The sequence below is a fragment of the Cryptomeria japonica genome, chromosome 11 (genome assembly GCF_030272615.1).
Source record: "Cryptomeria japonica chromosome 11, Sugi_1.0, whole genome shotgun sequence".
NCBI classification, from domain to species: Eukaryota; Viridiplantae; Streptophyta; class Pinopsida; order Cupressales; family Cupressaceae; genus Cryptomeria; species Cryptomeria japonica.
Window position 1 is genome coordinate 409,550,084 of NC_081415.1, and position 18,887 is coordinate 409,568,970.

Here is an 18,887-nt window from a genome sequence, read left to right on the forward strand (position 1 = left end):
CGATGATGAACCATTAGCTTCGACATGTCCAGTTAGGCATTATTACCCTATGCATGCTCCTATTTTCCCCCCCACTCGGTCGAACGCTCGGGGTCATACCCTACCAATGTCATCCCTTGAGCACCCTAAGTGCTCAAAATTGTCAAACTTTGACGGGCCCTAACTCAGAATCCGTGGCACCTGCGAATGATCCGTTTGAATCTACAGGCCATGAGAGGTTTCCCTACAAAAGCCTATCTCGGTTTTTCAAGTTTCCCTACGGTTTTATTAGGGCAACAATTTTTTGGTTGGCAAAAAAATCGTCAGTCGCACTCAATCGAATGTTGTCGCGTGGCCAATTTCTCATTCTTCTCGTCATGATGACGAACCGTCAGCTCTGACATGTCCAGTTAGGCATTATTTCCCTATGCATGCTCCTATTTTGCACCCCCCACTTGATCGAACGCTTGGGGTCATACCCTACCAACGTTGTCCCTTAAGCGCCCCAAGTGCTCAAAATTGTCAAACTTTGACGGGCCCTAACTCATAATCTGTGGCACCTGCGAACGATCCGTTTGAACCTATGGGGCCACAAGAGGGGTCCCTACAAAAATATATCTCAGTTTTTCAAGTTGCCCTATGGTTTTATTAGGGCAGCAATTTTTTGGTTGGTGAAAAATCGTCAGTCTCACTCAATCGAATGTTGTCGCATGGCCAATTTCTCGTTTTTCTCATCGCGATGATGAACCGTCAGCTCTGACATGTCCAGTTAGGAATTATTACCCTATGCATTCTCCTATTTTACCGCCCACTCGGTCGAACGCTCGGGGTCATACCCTACTGGCGTCGTCCCTTGAGCGCCCTAAGTGCTCAAAATTGTCAAACTTTGATGGGCCCTAACTCAGAATTTGTGGCACCTGCAAATGATCTGTTTGAACCTACGGGGCCATGAGAGGTTTCCCTACAAAAGCCTATCTCGATTTTTCAATTTTCCCTACGGTTTTATTAGAGAAGCAATTTTTCGGTTGGTGAAAAAATCGTCAGTCTCACTCAATCGAATGTTGTCGCGTGGCCAATTTCTCGTTCTTCTCATTGCGATGATGAACCGTCAAATCTGACATGTCCAGTTAGGCATTATTACCCTATGCATGCTCCTATTCCCCCCCCCCACTCGATCAAATGCTCGGGGTCATACCCTACCGACGTCATCCTTTGAGTGCCCTAAGTGCTCAAAATTGTCAAACTTTGATGGGCCCTAACTCAGAATCCATGGCACCTACGAATAGTTTGTTTGAACCTACGGGGCCACGAGAGGGGTCCATACAAAAATATATCTCGGTTTTTCAAGTTGCCCTACGGTTTTATTAGGGCAGCAATTTTTCAGTTGGCGAAAAAATCGTCAGTCTCACTCAATCGAATGTTGTTGCGTAGCCAATTTCTCGTTCTTCTCGTCGTGATGAAGAACCGTCGGCTCCGACATGTCCAGTTAGGCATTATTACCCTATGCATGCTCCTGTTTTGCCCCCCCACTCGATCAAACGCTTGGGGTCATACCCTACCGGCGTCGTCCCTTGAGCGCCCTAAGTGCTAAAATTATATATAAACAAGCATTACACTGTAGACACATAATGATCATCAATATTTCCATGTATTGTATACACATAATTACCATTACACTTGGATGTGACATCCATGAAGGGATATGCAAACATGATTTTTTTTTCATTATCAATACAACTACACCAATGTGCTCATGTATAGATACATGGACATTATCATCAATATAACTAAACTAATTTGCTCATGGACATTGTATATCATCATAACAATGTTACATCAATTCACATCCATAGACAAATACAACATCCCACTTCATCTGCATCAGACATCCTCATGTCCTAAGAGAAAAGCTTACGTACAACAATGCCTTCATATAAATGAAGACCAAAATAAGTAACCTTTTTATGCGGAATGAATGTGCTACAAGAAAAAAATTATAACACTTAATACAAATTAGTTTGGCAAATTATAAAGAGATCATTTGAAACATTTTTAAGATGCACAAGATTGTATAATTACGAAACTTACCAGTTTCTCTGCAAAGTATACAAGCATAACTTTGAAGAAAGACGCATGTTGATTAAAGCCCTTCTCACTGCATTTCTCTACATGGTTGAAGACGATGGTAGATATGGTCATTTATAAATAGCAATACATTCACTTGACTTAATGTCTATGTACAAAATTTTATCTCATTAATGCACAAAGGAATATGTACCATCACCAAGAGAGGGTCTTGTCAACGGCGAATGATCTAGCATGAACCTGTATTTTTAAGAATTGTTAGTCTACACATAAAATGCATGGATGAACATAAAGGCTTCATGATAATCACTTCAACTGAAATGCATGATAATAAATGAAAAGGTCGGATTATATACCACAAAATTGTCAGATAGTGTTCTCTAATAACAAAAATTGTAAAGCTCATCAAATGCATGATAATAAGTCTTGTTGCAAAAATATGTCCCTTCTAATTATATCGTGTACCCACTATGTGCATTGAAAAATCTTGCTGCCAAAAAAAAACGTTCATCAATAGACCTGCATTTTCAACACATCCTTAATATACACGTAACAAACTTGATCATTAAGGTTTAATGATCATTGTTTGAAATGAAATGCATGATAAAAAAAATAAGGCACCATTAAAGACCTACTACTCAAGTGTGCCTGAAGGGTCATCTCTTTGCTTAAGAGTATCCAATATTGCTTCATGATCAGCAGTAGTCATTGTCCATAGCTCTTTGGTCTTCAGTTTTGCTTGATGCTTCAACAACTTGACATTTGTAGCTATAATAAGGTGTGAATACATTATAATGGTTTTGTGTCTCTCATAGTCTTCAAATGCAGGTATGTCATTCTTTCTAATCATGTATGATCACAACCAAGTTCCCACAACAACAACTGAACCTGTAGGATATGTGAACCCATCATCATTTGTCACTGGTTGTGTTAGCTTTTGTTTTCCTTGTACACATCGTGCCAACCAATATTTTGATCTCTCTTCATTCCCTTGTGGTGCGACAACTACAAAAACATGTCCTAGCTGTGCAAGATCTGATAGACAATCATACTCAAGTGAACTTTCCATGCCATCATTTGATAAGGATATTGTTTGAGATAAAGGAGTTAGATAGAGGGGAACCCACGTATCAACCCACTCACTTGAATCACACTGATCCAATCACACCGAACACAACTCTGACAAAAACAAGCCAACGTTCGTGTCCAAATGGTCCATGTACTTGCATCTGAGCTGAGAAATGAATGCATCTTTGAAGAATCTTTAATTGTTTGACAATCCAATCTATCTCCCATTGTTCGCTCCTCAACCAACCAAAAGAATCTTCTCACTACTGAATCAAGAGTACCTCCATGTGACAATGCTAAACTACACCAATCAACAATAGAACATGCATTAGAGAAATTTGCACCCGAAATCCTCAATTGCTCCTTAACTAGAGCTCTCTTCAAACATGCACCCACTCCATCATGTTGTCCCTTCCCATGCCCTACCTAAAAAAAACACCAAATATGAGGTATACGCCTCTCTACATGCATTCTACTCAACCAATAAAACATACGGGCATTCTTGAATTGACCCGTACAGTTATCTGACCATATTATATGTCGGTCAATTGCAATATATTTCTCATGCAAGAACTCAAAAAAAATCTTGAAAGAATGTTGCACATACTCGAAGGAGTGTGATCTATCATCACTCATATAAAAATGATACTCCCTGATTATCTTCTTGTCCTCTTCTGTACTATCAGGAGCATGTCTATATGTAATGTGAACAAAAATAGCAATCTGGACTTAATTGTAGTACTAAGACTGTACATCATTTTGTGGTTGCAATGTATAGTTCTCTGCAAAATCAACCACCGATACAATAGTGCCAATCGGGAAAGAGTTCTTACACATCCTAAATTGTTGATCCAACCACTGAGACCTATGGGTGTGCCTTGCATACTTGTAGAAAAGATTTTCATTAAAATCCAAAATAAAATCAGTAATACTCACTTCTCTTGAGACTAATTCGCATCTAGAACCTTCACCTCCACTCTTCAAAGTATATTTCATTGTCTCGTATCTTTTTTTCTCAACTCATTCTTTCCAAACTCGTGTTCGCTGCCCTCATGAAAACATGAAACAAAATTTGACAACCCACCACATTCAGAGCACTTCTCATTCAAACAATCATTTCCATAGAAATAGCAGCCATCATCTCTAGGGCATAAAAATAAATCTTGCAAGTCTCTTTATGATCTCGGAAATATCATTGCACCACACTCCTGCAACATCTCATTAGTATGTATCCTAGAACGAATATGACCTAAAGGTTCATGGTACATTGAAAACTCCACATGGTACTTGCAACAACAAGTATTGTGAATCTTAAGAGGAACATAATAAAATGGTTTCAAAGATTTAAAGTCCCTTTGTGATATTTGCAAAGTTGGATGTAATTCACAAAAAATTTTGTACAACATTGTTTGGCTTGATTCCAAGAAATGTTTGGGATGTGGTGTGCGGTCTCAGTTGTCGATTCTTAATTTTAAAATATCATTTACATTGGGTGACACTTTAGAACTAGAGTGCCAAAATTGTTGAATCTCCTCCTTCACATTGTCAGTCAACTTTCTATCAACACATGGAAGCCTCCCACCAAATGCCCATGTATCTTGTTGAAGTGGATCGTCAAGTCTTTGTCTTCGTGCAAGTGCTCTATCCAAAGTTTTACAGTTTATGTTAAAATCAACACAAGTTTGTCTCATTTGATGAGCCTTCCTTAATTGATGGCTTACTAAGGAGGTTGTAATCACTCTTCGAGCAACTCTCTTATCTCTTTCTTTAATATTATTTCCAATAGAATTGAGAGCATCAAATAGATTTTTGGCAATAATAGAATTTCTCTCCATCTTCTTGTTCATACGAATCTTCAATTTGTTTAGCAATGGTCTCATCTTTATCATCTTTAGCAATTGAACAAAGAGTTGGCATTGCTCGGTCAATATCTTATTGCTAAAATTTTGGTTGAAAAGTTGTGCAGCCCACAACCAAGCGGTTCTTGTTGACCTCTTGCCTTCAAGATTCGCACTAATGTTCTCATCGATTTCAAATAACCATTTTGGGGTTCTTGAAGGTCTTGGATTTGGAATTTGTCTTTCATCCATGAGAGGGTCTTCATTTCTAAAGTAATTAGATGTTACATATGGTTCACTTGGCTGAGCAATTCCACCTTCAATGTTAAATTTTTCCACATTTTCACCTCCTATGTCAAAATTTTCCACATGCTGAGCATTTTCATTATCACTTTCAACATTTTCAACATTTTCAATATTTTCACTTTCAAAATCTACATTTTCATTTTCAATAACTTGTGGCACATTTTCAAATTCAATTTCCTCTTCACTTGAAGTAACATTAGAAATATTTAACATACCTTGTCTTCTCCTCCTATGACATTCTCTATCTCTTTCTCTATACACTTGAATTTGGTCATTTGAAAGTTTTCTTTTGCATTTAGACTTCCGACGACTACTACTCCCCATTTCCCTCCACACATATGCTTCTACATGATTGACAATGTAAGTTTTCGCTTTAAGAATCTCCCAAAAGCACAAATTTGTCTCTACCTATCTGAAAACCCACGATCCTCGATAGAAAATAGAATATGCAAACTGTGGGCTGTTGAAATCCACAAACTGGACCACAAGGCTTTTTTTTCTTTACTAAAATCGGATATCTGATTTTATCGGATATCCGATTTTAATGTATAAATTTGTTGTCCCCAAAAATTTTCTTGTTGCCACCTTTTATTTACTAAATTGCCACATTAATGGCAATGGCAGAAATCCAATATCCGATTTTATTAGTCATATTTAGAGAGAGAGGAGGAGAGAGAGGAGGAGAGAGAGAGAGAGAGAGGGTCATATGGTGTCCCATGAACCCTTATGACTTCTTAGGACACCATATGACCCCTAAGGACAACATACGACACCTTATGACACCATATGGTGTCATTAGGAGTCATATGGTGTCCATAGGCATCATATGGTATCCTAGGACACCATATGACCCCTTAAGACACCAAATTGTGTTGTTATGGGTCATATGTTGTCCTAAGGGGTCGTAAGACACCATATGACCCAAAGCGACCCAATATGGTGTCATTAGGGGTCATATGGTGTCCTAAGGGATCATATGATGTCTTAAAGGGGTCATATGACACAATATGACCCACTAGGACACAATATGACCCATACCGACCAAATATGGTGTCTTAAGGGGTCATGTGGTGTCCTAAGGGGTTGTAGGACACCATATGACCCCTATGAACACTATAGGACCCATTATGACACCGTATGGTGTTGTAAGGGGTTGTAGGACACAATATGACCCCTTAGGACACAATATGACCCAAAGCGATCCAATATGGTGTCATAACGGGTCATATGGTGTCCCAAGAAACCATATGACCCCTATGGACACCATAGGACCCCTTAAAACACCAAATCATGTTGTTAGGGGTCATATGGTGTCCCATGAACCCTTATGACCTCTTAGGACACCATATGACCCCTAATGACACCATATTGGGTCGCTTTGGGTCATATTGTGTTCTAAAGGGTCATATTGTATCCTATGACCCCTTAGGACACCATATGACCCCTAACAACATGATTTGGTGTCTTAAGGGGTCCTATGGTGTCATTAGGGGTCATATGGTGTCCATAGGGGTCATATGGTGTCTTGAGACACCATATGACCCCTAATGACACCATATTGGGTCACTTTGGGTCATATTGTGTCCTAAGGGGTCGTAAGACACAATATGACCCCTTAGGACACAATTTGACCCAAAGAGACCCAATATGGTGTCATTAGGAGTCATATGGTGTCCTAAGAGGTCATAAGGGTTCATGGGACACCATATAACCCCTTTGGACACCATATGACCCCTAATGACACAATTTGGTGTCTTAAGGGGTCCTATGGTGTCCCAAGACACCATATGACCCCTGTGGACACCATATGACCCCTAACGACACCATAGGACCCCTTAAGACACTAAATCATGTCATTAGGGGCCATATGGTGTCCTAAGGGGTCGTAGGACACAATATGACCCCTTAGGACACAATAAGACCCAAAGCAACCCAATATGGTTTCATTAGGGGTCATATAGTGTCCCAAGACACCATATGACCCCTAACGACACCATATGACCCCTTAAAACACCAAATCATGTCGTTAGGGGTCATATGGTGTCCCATGAACCCTTATGACATCTTAGGACACCATATGACCCTAATGACACCATATTGGGTCGTTTTGGGTTATATTATGTCCTAAGGGGTCATATTGTGTCCTACGACCCCTTAGGACACCATATGACCCCTAACGACATGATTTGGTGTCTTAAGGGGTCCTATGGTGTCGTTAGGGGTCATATGGTGTCCATAGGGGTCATATGGTGTATTGGGACACCATAGGACCCCTTAAGACACCAAATTGTGTCGATAGGGGTCATATGGTGTCCTAAGGGGTTATATGGTGTTCCATGAACCGTTATGATCTCTTAGGACACCATATGACCCTAATGACACCATATTGGGCCCTTTGGGTCATATATGTCCTAAGGGGTCACATTGTATCTTACGACCCCTTAGGACACAATATGACCCAAAGCAACTCGATATGGTGTCATTAGGGGTCATATGGTGTCCCAAGACACCATATAACCCCTAACGACACCATAGGACCCCTTATGACACCATAGGACCCCTTAAGACACCAAATCATGTTGTTAGGAGCCATATGGTGTCCTAAGGGGTCATAGGACACAATATGACCCCTTAGGACACAATATGACCCAAAGCGACCTAATATGGTGTCATCAGGGGTCATATGGTGTTCTAAGAGGTCATAAGGGTTCATGGGACACCATATGACCCCTTAGGACATCATATGACCCCTAACGACATGATTTGGTGTCTTAAGGGGTCCTATGGTGTCTATAGGGGTCGTATGGTGTCTTGGGACACCATACTACCCGTTATGACACCATATTGGGTCGCTTTGGGTTATATTATGTCCTAAGCCTGGGTTATATTGTGTCCTACGACCTCTTAGGACACCATATGACCCCTTATGACACCATTTGACCCCTTACAACACCATATGGTGTCATAAGGGGTCCTATGGTGTCCATAGGGGTCATATGCTGTCCTACGACCCCTTAGGACACCATATGACCCCTTAAGACACCATATTTGGTCGTTATGGGTCATATTATGTCATATGACCCCTTTAAGACATTATATGACCCCTTAGGACACCATATGACCCCTAATGACACCATATTGGGTTGCTCTGGGTCATATGGTGTCTTACAACCCCTTAGGACAACATATGATCCATAACACACAATTTGGTATCTTAAGGGGTCATATGGTGTCCTAGGACACCATATGATGCCTATGGACACCATATGACCCCTAATGACACCATATGCTATCATAAGGGGTCGTATGTTGTCCTTAGGGGTCATATGGTGTCCCATGAACCCTTATGACCCCTAGGATGTCATACAACCCGTTATGACACCATATTGGGTCGCTCTGGGTCCTATGGTGTCTTAATCTCTCTCTCTCTCCCCCCTTCTGCCCTAATCTCTCTCTCTCTCTCTCTCCCCTAATCTCTCTCTCCCTCTCCTTCTCTCTCTCTCTCTCTCTCCCCTAATCTCTCCCCTAATCTCTCTCTCTCTCTCCATCTCTCTCCATCTCTCTCTCTCTCTCTCTCTCTCTCTCTCTCACTCCCCCCTCTCCCTCTCCCTCTCCCTAATATCATATACTAATTTATTTATTTATTAATATATTAATAAACAAATCTAGTTAGAGAATTTACTGATTAAAATCAGATATCCGATTTTTGTAGTCAAATTTTCAAATTTCAAATTTTGGCTCGGGAATGCTTTGGTATTTGGCTTGGAAGTGACAAGCTTGGAAAGTCAACTGAAAAAACGTGTTTTTTAGTATTCCTTGATTTTCCATACTTTACACTAGTGGCTGACGACTTTTTTTGTAGCCAAAATTGATAAAAAGAAAAGGGTTTTTTAAGGACGTTCCCAACTTTCCAACAATATAAGGCTTGTCTTATTTCGACTTTAATAAATTATTATTATTTATTTTCTAATTGAATTCTGACAATAGTTCTAATTGATATACTGATTGAAAAACACTCATAACTTTCAAACGGTATAACATTTTTTGAATCCGAAACATGCATCACATCCTATGCTTCGTCTACTATAGGGAAAAATAAAAAAAAATAAAAATTCATAAAGTTTTGACCAAGTTAAGGTGGTCAGACATAGGAGTTTCTGAATTTCTGAAAAGTTGTAGTAAAAAATTCATAAATAATTATTTACTTTATAAAAAATTAAAAACAAATATGTGTCACATCCGAACATGAGTCTAATACTTATATTATAAATATTATAAAAAAATATTATGATTTGATTGTGATTAGGGTGGTCAGACATACGTGTACTTATTTTTTCCTGAAATTTTAGTACCACTGCATTGAAATTTGAAATTTTCATCAAATAGGATTTTTTTTTTCCAAAAAACAACTAGTAGCTTAGAAACTACATTCAATTTTCTATATATTCTCTTCTTACATATTTTAAAAATAATGTTCACACCTTATTCAAATTTTCATGTCAAGTTGCATAACTCTGATTTTCTGAAATTTCATTGCCACTTAAGGGCCTGTTTTGGCACACCATGATCCTGCACATACCCTATAATATAATATTATATAATATATATAATATAATATATTATTATATTATATAATAAATATAATATAATTTATAATATTTTATAATCTAATATTATATTATATATTATGTGTTATATAATATATAATATAATATAATATGTAATATATTATATTACATTATATATTATACAATATATATTTTATTTTAGAATTACAAATAAAAACCGGATATCCGATTTTATCCGATATCCAATTTGCTTAGGTAATTACCATGCCAAGGTGTACTGATACCCAGGCCAAGCAAAAAGTCAACACGAATTTTCACATTTTTAGGCAAGTGGAGAAGGCTATTTTTTTTACATCGCCACTTTTTGGTCCCCCATGATCTTGCACTAGCCCAATGAGACATTAATGGATAAGTATAGAGGTGGAGAGGGAATGAGAGAGAAACCTAAAAATTTGAGAGAGGGAGGTAGAGAGAGTAGGAGGGAGAGGTGACAACCTAGACAATGGAGAGAGGGAATAGATAGAAGAGAAAAGAGATGACTAAGAGGGGATGGATGAAGAGGTAGACGTGGAGGGATTCAGAGACCTAATGAATGAGGAGATAGATAGGTTTGGAGAGAGAGAATAGAGGGGTAGAGTTCATAAATGGATAGGGGTAAGGGAGAGGGAGAGAAATATAAAGATGGGGGGAGAGAACTAGAGGGTAGACAATTAATTAGGTGAGATACCTAGAGGGGGAGAGAGAGGTGGGTAATAATATAGGGAGGGAGAGGTAGTGAGGTGAATAGGGAGGGAGGAAGAGACCTAGATATGGGGAGAGAGAAGATAGAAGGGATAAGTAGTGACCAAGAGAATGGAGAGGGAGGGGAGTGAAATAATAAGAATGAGAGAGAAGAAGAGAGAGGGAGGGAGTCAAGGATGGATATGGGGTTAAGGAAGGCATGAAAGGTAGATAAGTTGGGTTTACCTAGAGAGGGGAGAGAGAAGTGAGAGAGACAAGAGAGGGATAGAGATAGGTCCAGAGTTTGGGGATGATAAAGAGAGTGAGATACATAGTTGAAGAATGCTAATAGGAGCATGTTGATTACTGAAATTTGACTAAGTCTGAAATTTTATATGATCCTCTTAAAACTAGAATCTACATTATAAGTCCTAAAGAGTTGAAACCACTCTCAAACATCTTGCCAATATATACATGAAATATAACTTAAAGTATACTTAAATGTTATATTTCATGTATATATTCTCCTTTGAGGGTGGATATAAATTATGCCCAGATTGGAAAATCTACACACTCAAAAAACCTTCACTTTGGACAATGCAAAACATTTGGCGTGCGCCAAATTTGGTGCTCGCCAAATGCAAACAAATGACTTTTCACATTTGGTGAGCGCCAAATGTGAAAAATCAAAAGTTTGCATTTGGCAAGCGCCATATTTGGTGCTCTCCAAATGGTTTAGATTGGAAACCACCAACCCTTTGGGTTGGATTGTACTTGGGCATCCAACCCAAAGGGTTGGACAACCATTTCAGGCTTGAGACGTGTTTTTATCAAAAGATTAAAAATTTTCACATATTTTTGGTCGTGCTCTCCACCAGGTTTGCACTTGTTTCAATGAAACTAAAAAAAACACCATAGAAACCTCAATATCTCTCTTAGCTATCCAAACATGTACTTTTTTTCACATTTTGATTTCATCAAGTCTTTCATCTATAATTTCTTTTTTTAGTGTGTCCATTTTTTGTCAAAAACCAACATGCACTATTTTGGGTATAGTTTTTTACACGTTCATCGGATTTTGAAGAAACTTACATTTTTAGAAACTAGACTCCATTATACACAATTTTAAATTTTATTTTTTTTGATTAGTTATCAAATATTTTAGGGGGGAGCACGCTCAAATTTTTGTTTTTCAGGATGTGTCCACTTCGAAAATTAGTAAAAAATCATATACTCATTAAAAAATTAGCTGAAAAATCTGGCATAAACTACAAGGTGTTAGCTAATTTCTCACCAAAGCAATTTTAAAAATTAAAAAAAAAAGTTAATATTTAGGGAGGCCACAACAGACTCTATGTTATGTTTTTTGCATAAAAACAAGACCACTTTTTGTGGCCCCCCTTTTTAAAGCCCTTAATCTCCACCATTTTCAAATAAAATTAGTAGTTTAGAAAGTAGACTCGAAGAAATCTGACTCTTGTTCTTATTGCATCTTCAAATTTGGAGTGTAACTATCTTCAATTTTTTGTTGAAGTTCAGACTTTGCTGATTTCAGAAAAAGTGGCATCTTAAGACCCCCTTTTGGTACCACAACTTGGTGCACATACCCTATCACCAGACCAATATTATGATTTACATTACATAGCATGGACCTAAATCAAGTAACCAACCAATTCCATCCATCAGAAATTCTACTAAGACCAAAATCCAACATGCTTCACGAACCGATAGAAACCCTTAGTGAAGTAACACAGAAAGTCTAACCGGATCCAAACAGGACCACCATAACAACACGCCAGCCAATGCAAAGTCACCAAGTACACGAGATATGATCAAGAAGCACCTTCAACATGATAGAAATTGATTCCATAAGCTGGACCAAGATCGTCTAACCAAAACACTAAATATCACTTACCGATAAAGCTAACCGGGAAGGCTAGAAGCTAGCCGGTACTGGTAAATACCAAAAGTGATAACAACCAAAGCACCAAATCATGAACAACAAAACATAGAAATCATATAACCATCCAGAGTAAGGATCGAAAATTGATTCTAGAGATCTAATCATACCGGATCAGAATCATAGCCAAAACCAAGATGATCACCAAGACTAACTGGGATAGGTCCAACCGAGATACATTGTTGGCATCAATGACAACACTTAACCAAGTCCAACATATTGCCAACAATTTTTGTTTCCAAATGAAGATGGATCATTACTATAATTTCTTCAATGAATTCAAAATAAAGACATTATCACCATAAAACCTGAATGGTAGTTATAACGCTCTTCATTTTCATTGATCTGACTCAACAATTGTAAGCACAAAAAAATGAATGACAAAGAGACACAAGTATATGGAAAATGGATTCCAAGTTTTGAAGAATTGAAACTTAGAGTGGATGTGAGAGAGCATTAAAAGATTTGATATTTGTATTGATCAAGAATCTGGATACAATCAGATCGATCTTACATTGATTGCATTGGCTATATAAAACCATTATTTTCCCAAATAACTGTCAAAACTCCCTTATGGGATTAACTCCCAAAATAACTAATTTATTATTTAATACAAAATAACCTATATTAATGTAATATGCCAATATTTCCCCCCTTATTACATCAATTCGAGCAAAAGTGGAACATTGCAAGGGTTTGGGACCCAACCCTTCTAGAGACTTTGATGAAGCGCCTTCACCAATCCTCCTTGCTCACACAAAAAACACCAAATTGACTACATTAGTGGATCTCCTGATTGTAGAACCTTCAACCATCAACACACCATGAGAGAACATAAAAGTGTTAGGTTTTAGGCAGATCCAGAGCAAACACAAATTAATAGTTATATGCAGATACGAATTAACAAAGATGAAGAAAAATACACAACACAAATAACATAGAGATTTAACATGGTTCAACAAAGATGGGCTAAATCCACAAAACATAGCCGTCCAATCTTTTCTTATTATCCAATAAAACTGTACAACACCATTACAATGCCTTTTACATTCCAGCCACTTATAACGTGCAATTTTTAGGGCAACATACAAAGTTGGCTAAAATAAACCCTAACCCTAAAAGAATATTCTCGTAATCTTTTCCTCATAGTCGTATTCTAGTACTCGTACTCATATTCGTATCTGTTATGCTTTGGCTTTTTCCATGGCTACATGTACTGACATCCAAGCCAAGCAAAAAGTCAACATGGATTTTTTGTGTTTTTTGGCAAATGGAAAAAGACATTTTTTTTCATATCGCCACTTTTTGGCTCCTCGTGATCCTGCACATACCCATTATTAATAGTTGTTTAAAGTTAAATAGTTGGAAGATTGTTTTATATTGATTTAGCACCCCCACTCGCTACCTAGTCCTCACCCCTCCTTAGTATAAGTGTGTGCCCATCACATATTACTAACTCTCAAAATATATATGAATACTAGTGTAAACTAGGCATATTAATAAGAGCTCAATTATCAAGCTTCATGAAAAATAGTTTTAGTCCTTTAAATAAACTAACACTTCTCTTTGAGATTTTATATTACCCATGAGTTCATTTTGCTTTCCAATATGCCCATGAGTGCATTTTGCTCTCTATATGAGACAACGAGCCTATGTCGATACCTCTTTGGTCAAAAGCCAAAGACTGAAAGATATCCATTAGGCCAAAATCACCTAAGACACAATCCTAATCTAATCCCTTATATCATAGCTCCAAACATTTGAACCTTGATAAATAGTATAATGAAAAAACATACTATCACCCTCACCAATTATTCTTAATCCTTTAATAAAAAAATTTTGAAAAAACTTTCCCATACTAACATATTTCCCTCCAAAAACATATTAAAAACGAATGTGGAGTTTCCAAAAAAACCAATCCTATGACTTTGGCTGCAAGCTAAAAAGCAGTGAAATAATCATAATTCGCGTGAATTTTCTTCGAAGCAACCTCTGGAGTAACAGAATTCATGTTGCCGTAAGTGCAACTGAATTTGTCTTATCTGTCAACGTATACAAAGAATATCCAATTCAAACAACAGCATATATAAACCCCTCTAACACAGATTTTTTGAAATCCTGAAAGTAGTCCTTGAAGCTGATGAAAACTCAAGTGAAAAAGGCCTAAACCTGAAAAAATTCAGCTAAAATCTAATTTAGAAATTTTCAAACCATTTTTATAGTCTTGTGGTAAACCCAACAAGCCAAAGAAAATTTCCAAACAGACAGCTCGGGTTGATTTCTGGAAGCTGAAGAAAACTCGAGGGTAAGATTGGTCTAAGATATCTTTAGTGGAACCCCAGATAGAAGATTTCTCCTCTTTCGAATTTTGTACCTCTGGGGAGATTCAAGCTTGCCAATTCATCAGGTGGTGACTAGATTTCAGTTGATGGAAATAAAACTCTGTATTAATTCAATCACATGGTAAATATAATTCCCATGCAGAAGGATTATCTTATACATCAAATAAGATAATCATCATCAAATAGGCTCCTGAGTCATCATCTTTAAGAGGAGCTGCCATTGGGTGCCTTCGGTTTTATCATCATCTTTAAAACTCAGAGTCTCAGACAATCACCACCTTTACTGGGTCATCCTTGATCACAAAAACGGTGCATACGAGGCTGTTTATTAGCTTGTTTCTTCAGTTAGCTCCGAGCAGATCCCTTGTACGGTCCACCAAAATCCTTCCTCGGAAACATTGAGATTGTTCTAAGCGGTGGGCTAGATTTGTACGGCATGCAAACTGCCAGCATTTCCGATTCTTAAGTGGAACCCAATTTTAGCTGGACATGTATGGCAGTTAACTTCCACTTCCATGTTCAGAGAAATGTGGGAGGAGAAGATGACTGTCGGTTTACAGACGCATCTGGAGCTATGTAGATGGTTACAAGAAAACTTGATAGCGAAAACCCTTAATTAGGGTTTGTCCGAACATGTATCACTTCTCTTAGATTTGATCTTGATCTTGATTCTAGCACTCCATGTAACTTTAGGTCATATTTCTGTTCTTGATTATATATTTGGGCGGTGTGTCAGATCACCGGTTTAATTTAAGGAAAAGGGGAAACCTGAAGAACAGAGGAGAAGGCGGTCAGTAGTGGGTTGACACTTTTACACCATTGGCGGAGGAATTGGGTGTAAGGGTTTTTAGAATCTTGGACAGCCATTTGTCACGCATAATTCCAAGGCATTTATTACAATGTCAAATATTCCGTGGGCAGCAAATTGTGCAGACGCATCTGATGCTTCTTTCATTAATTCCGGCAGCGCTAATTCTGCCGATATTTCTTCTGAGATGGACGGCTGGATAAGAGATGAGCCGTTCCCGGACTACATAGAGGACAATGGGAAATTGGTCACTGACCTTCCAGACAAGAAGATAGAGTATGCCTCCATTAATACCAATGCACTTCCTCCTGAAGTGGGGATACACCCTGTTGAAGAGACTTTGCATGTAGGCTACCCAGGGCTCAGTATAAATATGCAGATTCAGCAGAATTCTTGCAGCTTGGACCAGCTTGCTCATGAGTGGCTCAACTTAAATGGGTTTCTTGTCGACATGTCTGAAACCCGAAGGGTTTTCAGTTGGATGGACATGAATTATGTGAGATGGCGGGTCAATGATTTGGGGGGAGGGATAAGGGGAATTGTGAGGTTCTTGGGGTATGAGTTTATTCCAGGCTTATTTAATGGTACTGTCGATCCTGTCTTGGTGGAGTTCTGTGTTGATAATCTGCTCGGAGGAATTGGAATATCAGAGGCCTCCGACAAAATCTTAGAATCCATGGATGCCCTCATCAAAGATCAAGGCACCTTATCCACCTTTTTACTCTGCCCTACCACTTCTCAATACCTCTCCTCCTCCTACGTCATTCACGCAGCTTCTCTACTTCAGAGAGCATTTGATCCAACCCCCGGTACGCCTGCAACTCATTCATAAAGTGGTCTTTGGCAGCATATCAATTTAGGAAGTGATTATTTATTGGGGTTTATCTCTTTGTGTCCATTAATCTTTGTTCAATGAAGTAATGTATGAGTAAGTACAGCAATTATGTCTATGTATTACCAAACGATTTCCTCTGTAGTGTAAACTTTAAACTAGTCGCTTTTCCCATTTTGGAGTTCCATTTTTTTTTAATTCGTTCCTCTATTAGGCTGATTCTGCTCATCTGGTAGCGCACCCAATTTGTTAGAATTCTTAAGCAGAGCAAATTTTGAAGAAACCCATCTGGCTTAGAACGCTTCTAGAGCTTCCACAGTCCATGGCAGTGAAACAACCTTCCCCAAATTGAAATTCAAGTTCATTTTTGGTAAAATATGACAGATAGGAAAAGGTAAAATGGAAGACATTATATTGTGTTGTTTGTTTTTGATAGTTGAAATTGCTGTGTTATGATTCCAGAGGCAGCAGAGACAAGTAACTTGATTGTTCTTACCAAGGCAGCTCGCAATCACAGGCATGGTATTTCCAAAATGAAGCAATCCAAGATGAAGCTGCAGTCAAAGATGGCAAGTGTTTCAACTTCTAAGAAAGAACCAAAAAGAGTTCACACCAGTGTTCCAAGTCGGCAGAAGATTCAGCATACCACAATCCCCATGAAGGTATGCTTTTCTCTTCTCCCTTTTACAATCTTCCAATCCTGAAAAATTTGTTGCTATAACTTACCCTCTGTCGTATTTCCTTGAAGCAGGTTGATAACTCCAACAAGATTTTAACACTCCTCTTGCAAAAAGAACTGAAAAAGAGTGATGTGAGCCCCCTTGGAAGGATGGTGCTTCCCAAGGTACCCAATTATTAAACAATACACATCTCAGTTCAATTTCTTTTTTCATCTTCTGCCCATTGGATTACCATTCTTTGCAATCTTGAGCTTACTGTGCATCCTTTCAACATGGTTTCAAACTAAACTAATTTTGATTTTCAGAAAGAAGCAGAAGCAAACCTCCCAGTGCTGTCTGCAAAAGACGGCATGATAATTGAAATGGAGGATTTTGATACGTCCAACATTTGGCGTCTACGATACAGGTATTGAATTGTTGACCACAGAATGCTTTCATAACAATACTTTTTGTGCCTCTGAACCAACGTAAATGGGTTATGAAAATCACTCATTAACATTGTTCTACTGATGCAGATTTTGGCCTAACAACAAGACCAGAATGTATGTTCTAGAAAACACAAGTAAGTATTGAAGTTTCCTTTCTGAATCCCTAGTCCACCATTCTTGTTCTCTTTTCAAACAAAAACAGTTGAAGATTTGAGACATTTGATTTCAATCCACACAGTAAAATTGAATGGTTTATTTCAGGGGAGTTTGTTAAATTGCATGGCCTGGAAGTTGGAGATTACATGATGATTTTCAAAGATGAGAAAGACAAAAAGGTGAGATACTAATAAATTGTGATTCAAAATTCCATATTTTGTTTGTCGTTTTATCTTAAACAAGGTTTTGTTTTAATGGGTCAGGTGATTAAAGCCACAAAAGTGGTAAAGGCGGCGCCCTTAGCGACAAAGAGAGAATGCGAGGCAGCCAATGATAATGGAAATAATGATACTCTCCCCACTAACGCTGACGCCAAGGCCACAGATAGCAACAAAATCGAAACAAAAGCTGAAATTGATGATATTTTCAGCGGATTACAAATTATGGAGGATTTGGACATTGACCACATTGAGTTTCGATGAAGAAACAAGACCATTCAATTTCTAAGGACAAAAAGGCTATTAAAATTCTACTAGCCTCGTTAAATTACAAAATGGCGATTCAGAATGAGCGAAGCCAAAAATTTTTACAAGAATTTGGTGATATTTACCAGGATTTTTTTACTGACATTTGTATGGACGGATAAATTAATTTATAATGATAGATAACTGTTATAGAGTATCATTGCTCTAATTTAAATTTGTATTTGTTATAATGATATTTGCAATTTAATTTGTTTGCAGAAATGATCTATCGGTCTTCTTGTGTGGAATCTCGTTGAAATGAAGGAATGATGAGAATATATTAAGCTAGTAATTTTTTTTATGCGAAATCTTTTGATTCAATGAAATATTTTTGATAACATTGAAGATATTGACAATCAATTGTATAATCATATTTGTAAATATTAATGTCATGCTAATGATATGTTATGAAGATAATGTAATGTTTAACATGATTCTCTCTGAATTCCTAGACAATAGATGGATGGTGTTGAGATGATCCAATAATGAATTAGAGTATCCTTTGTGTCACATCTTAGCACACAAATTAACACATTTTGCAAGGCCATGATATATGTATCTCATAGTATTGCTCAATTTTGCATTTTGCTTTT

General features: G+C 37.9%; 1 protein-coding gene across 1 annotated transcript; it reads left to right on the forward strand.

The window, feature by feature from the left end:
* The first annotated feature begins 14,583 nt into the window (after positions 1 to 14,583).
* LOC131041461 (uncharacterized) lies at positions 14,584 to 18,469 on the forward strand. The gene is made up of 7 exons (XM_057974572.2): positions 14,584 to 16,483; positions 16,969 to 17,168; positions 17,258 to 17,350; positions 17,492 to 17,592; positions 17,702 to 17,748; positions 17,876 to 17,949; positions 18,034 to 18,469. The coding sequence occupies exons 1-7, from the start codon at positions 15,766 to 15,768 to the stop codon at positions 18,250 to 18,252; spliced, it is 1,452 nt and encodes a 483-aa protein (XP_057830555.2). The 5' UTR covers positions 14,584 to 15,765; the 3' UTR covers positions 18,253 to 18,469.
* The last annotated feature ends 418 nt before the right edge of the window (positions 18,470 to 18,887 follow it).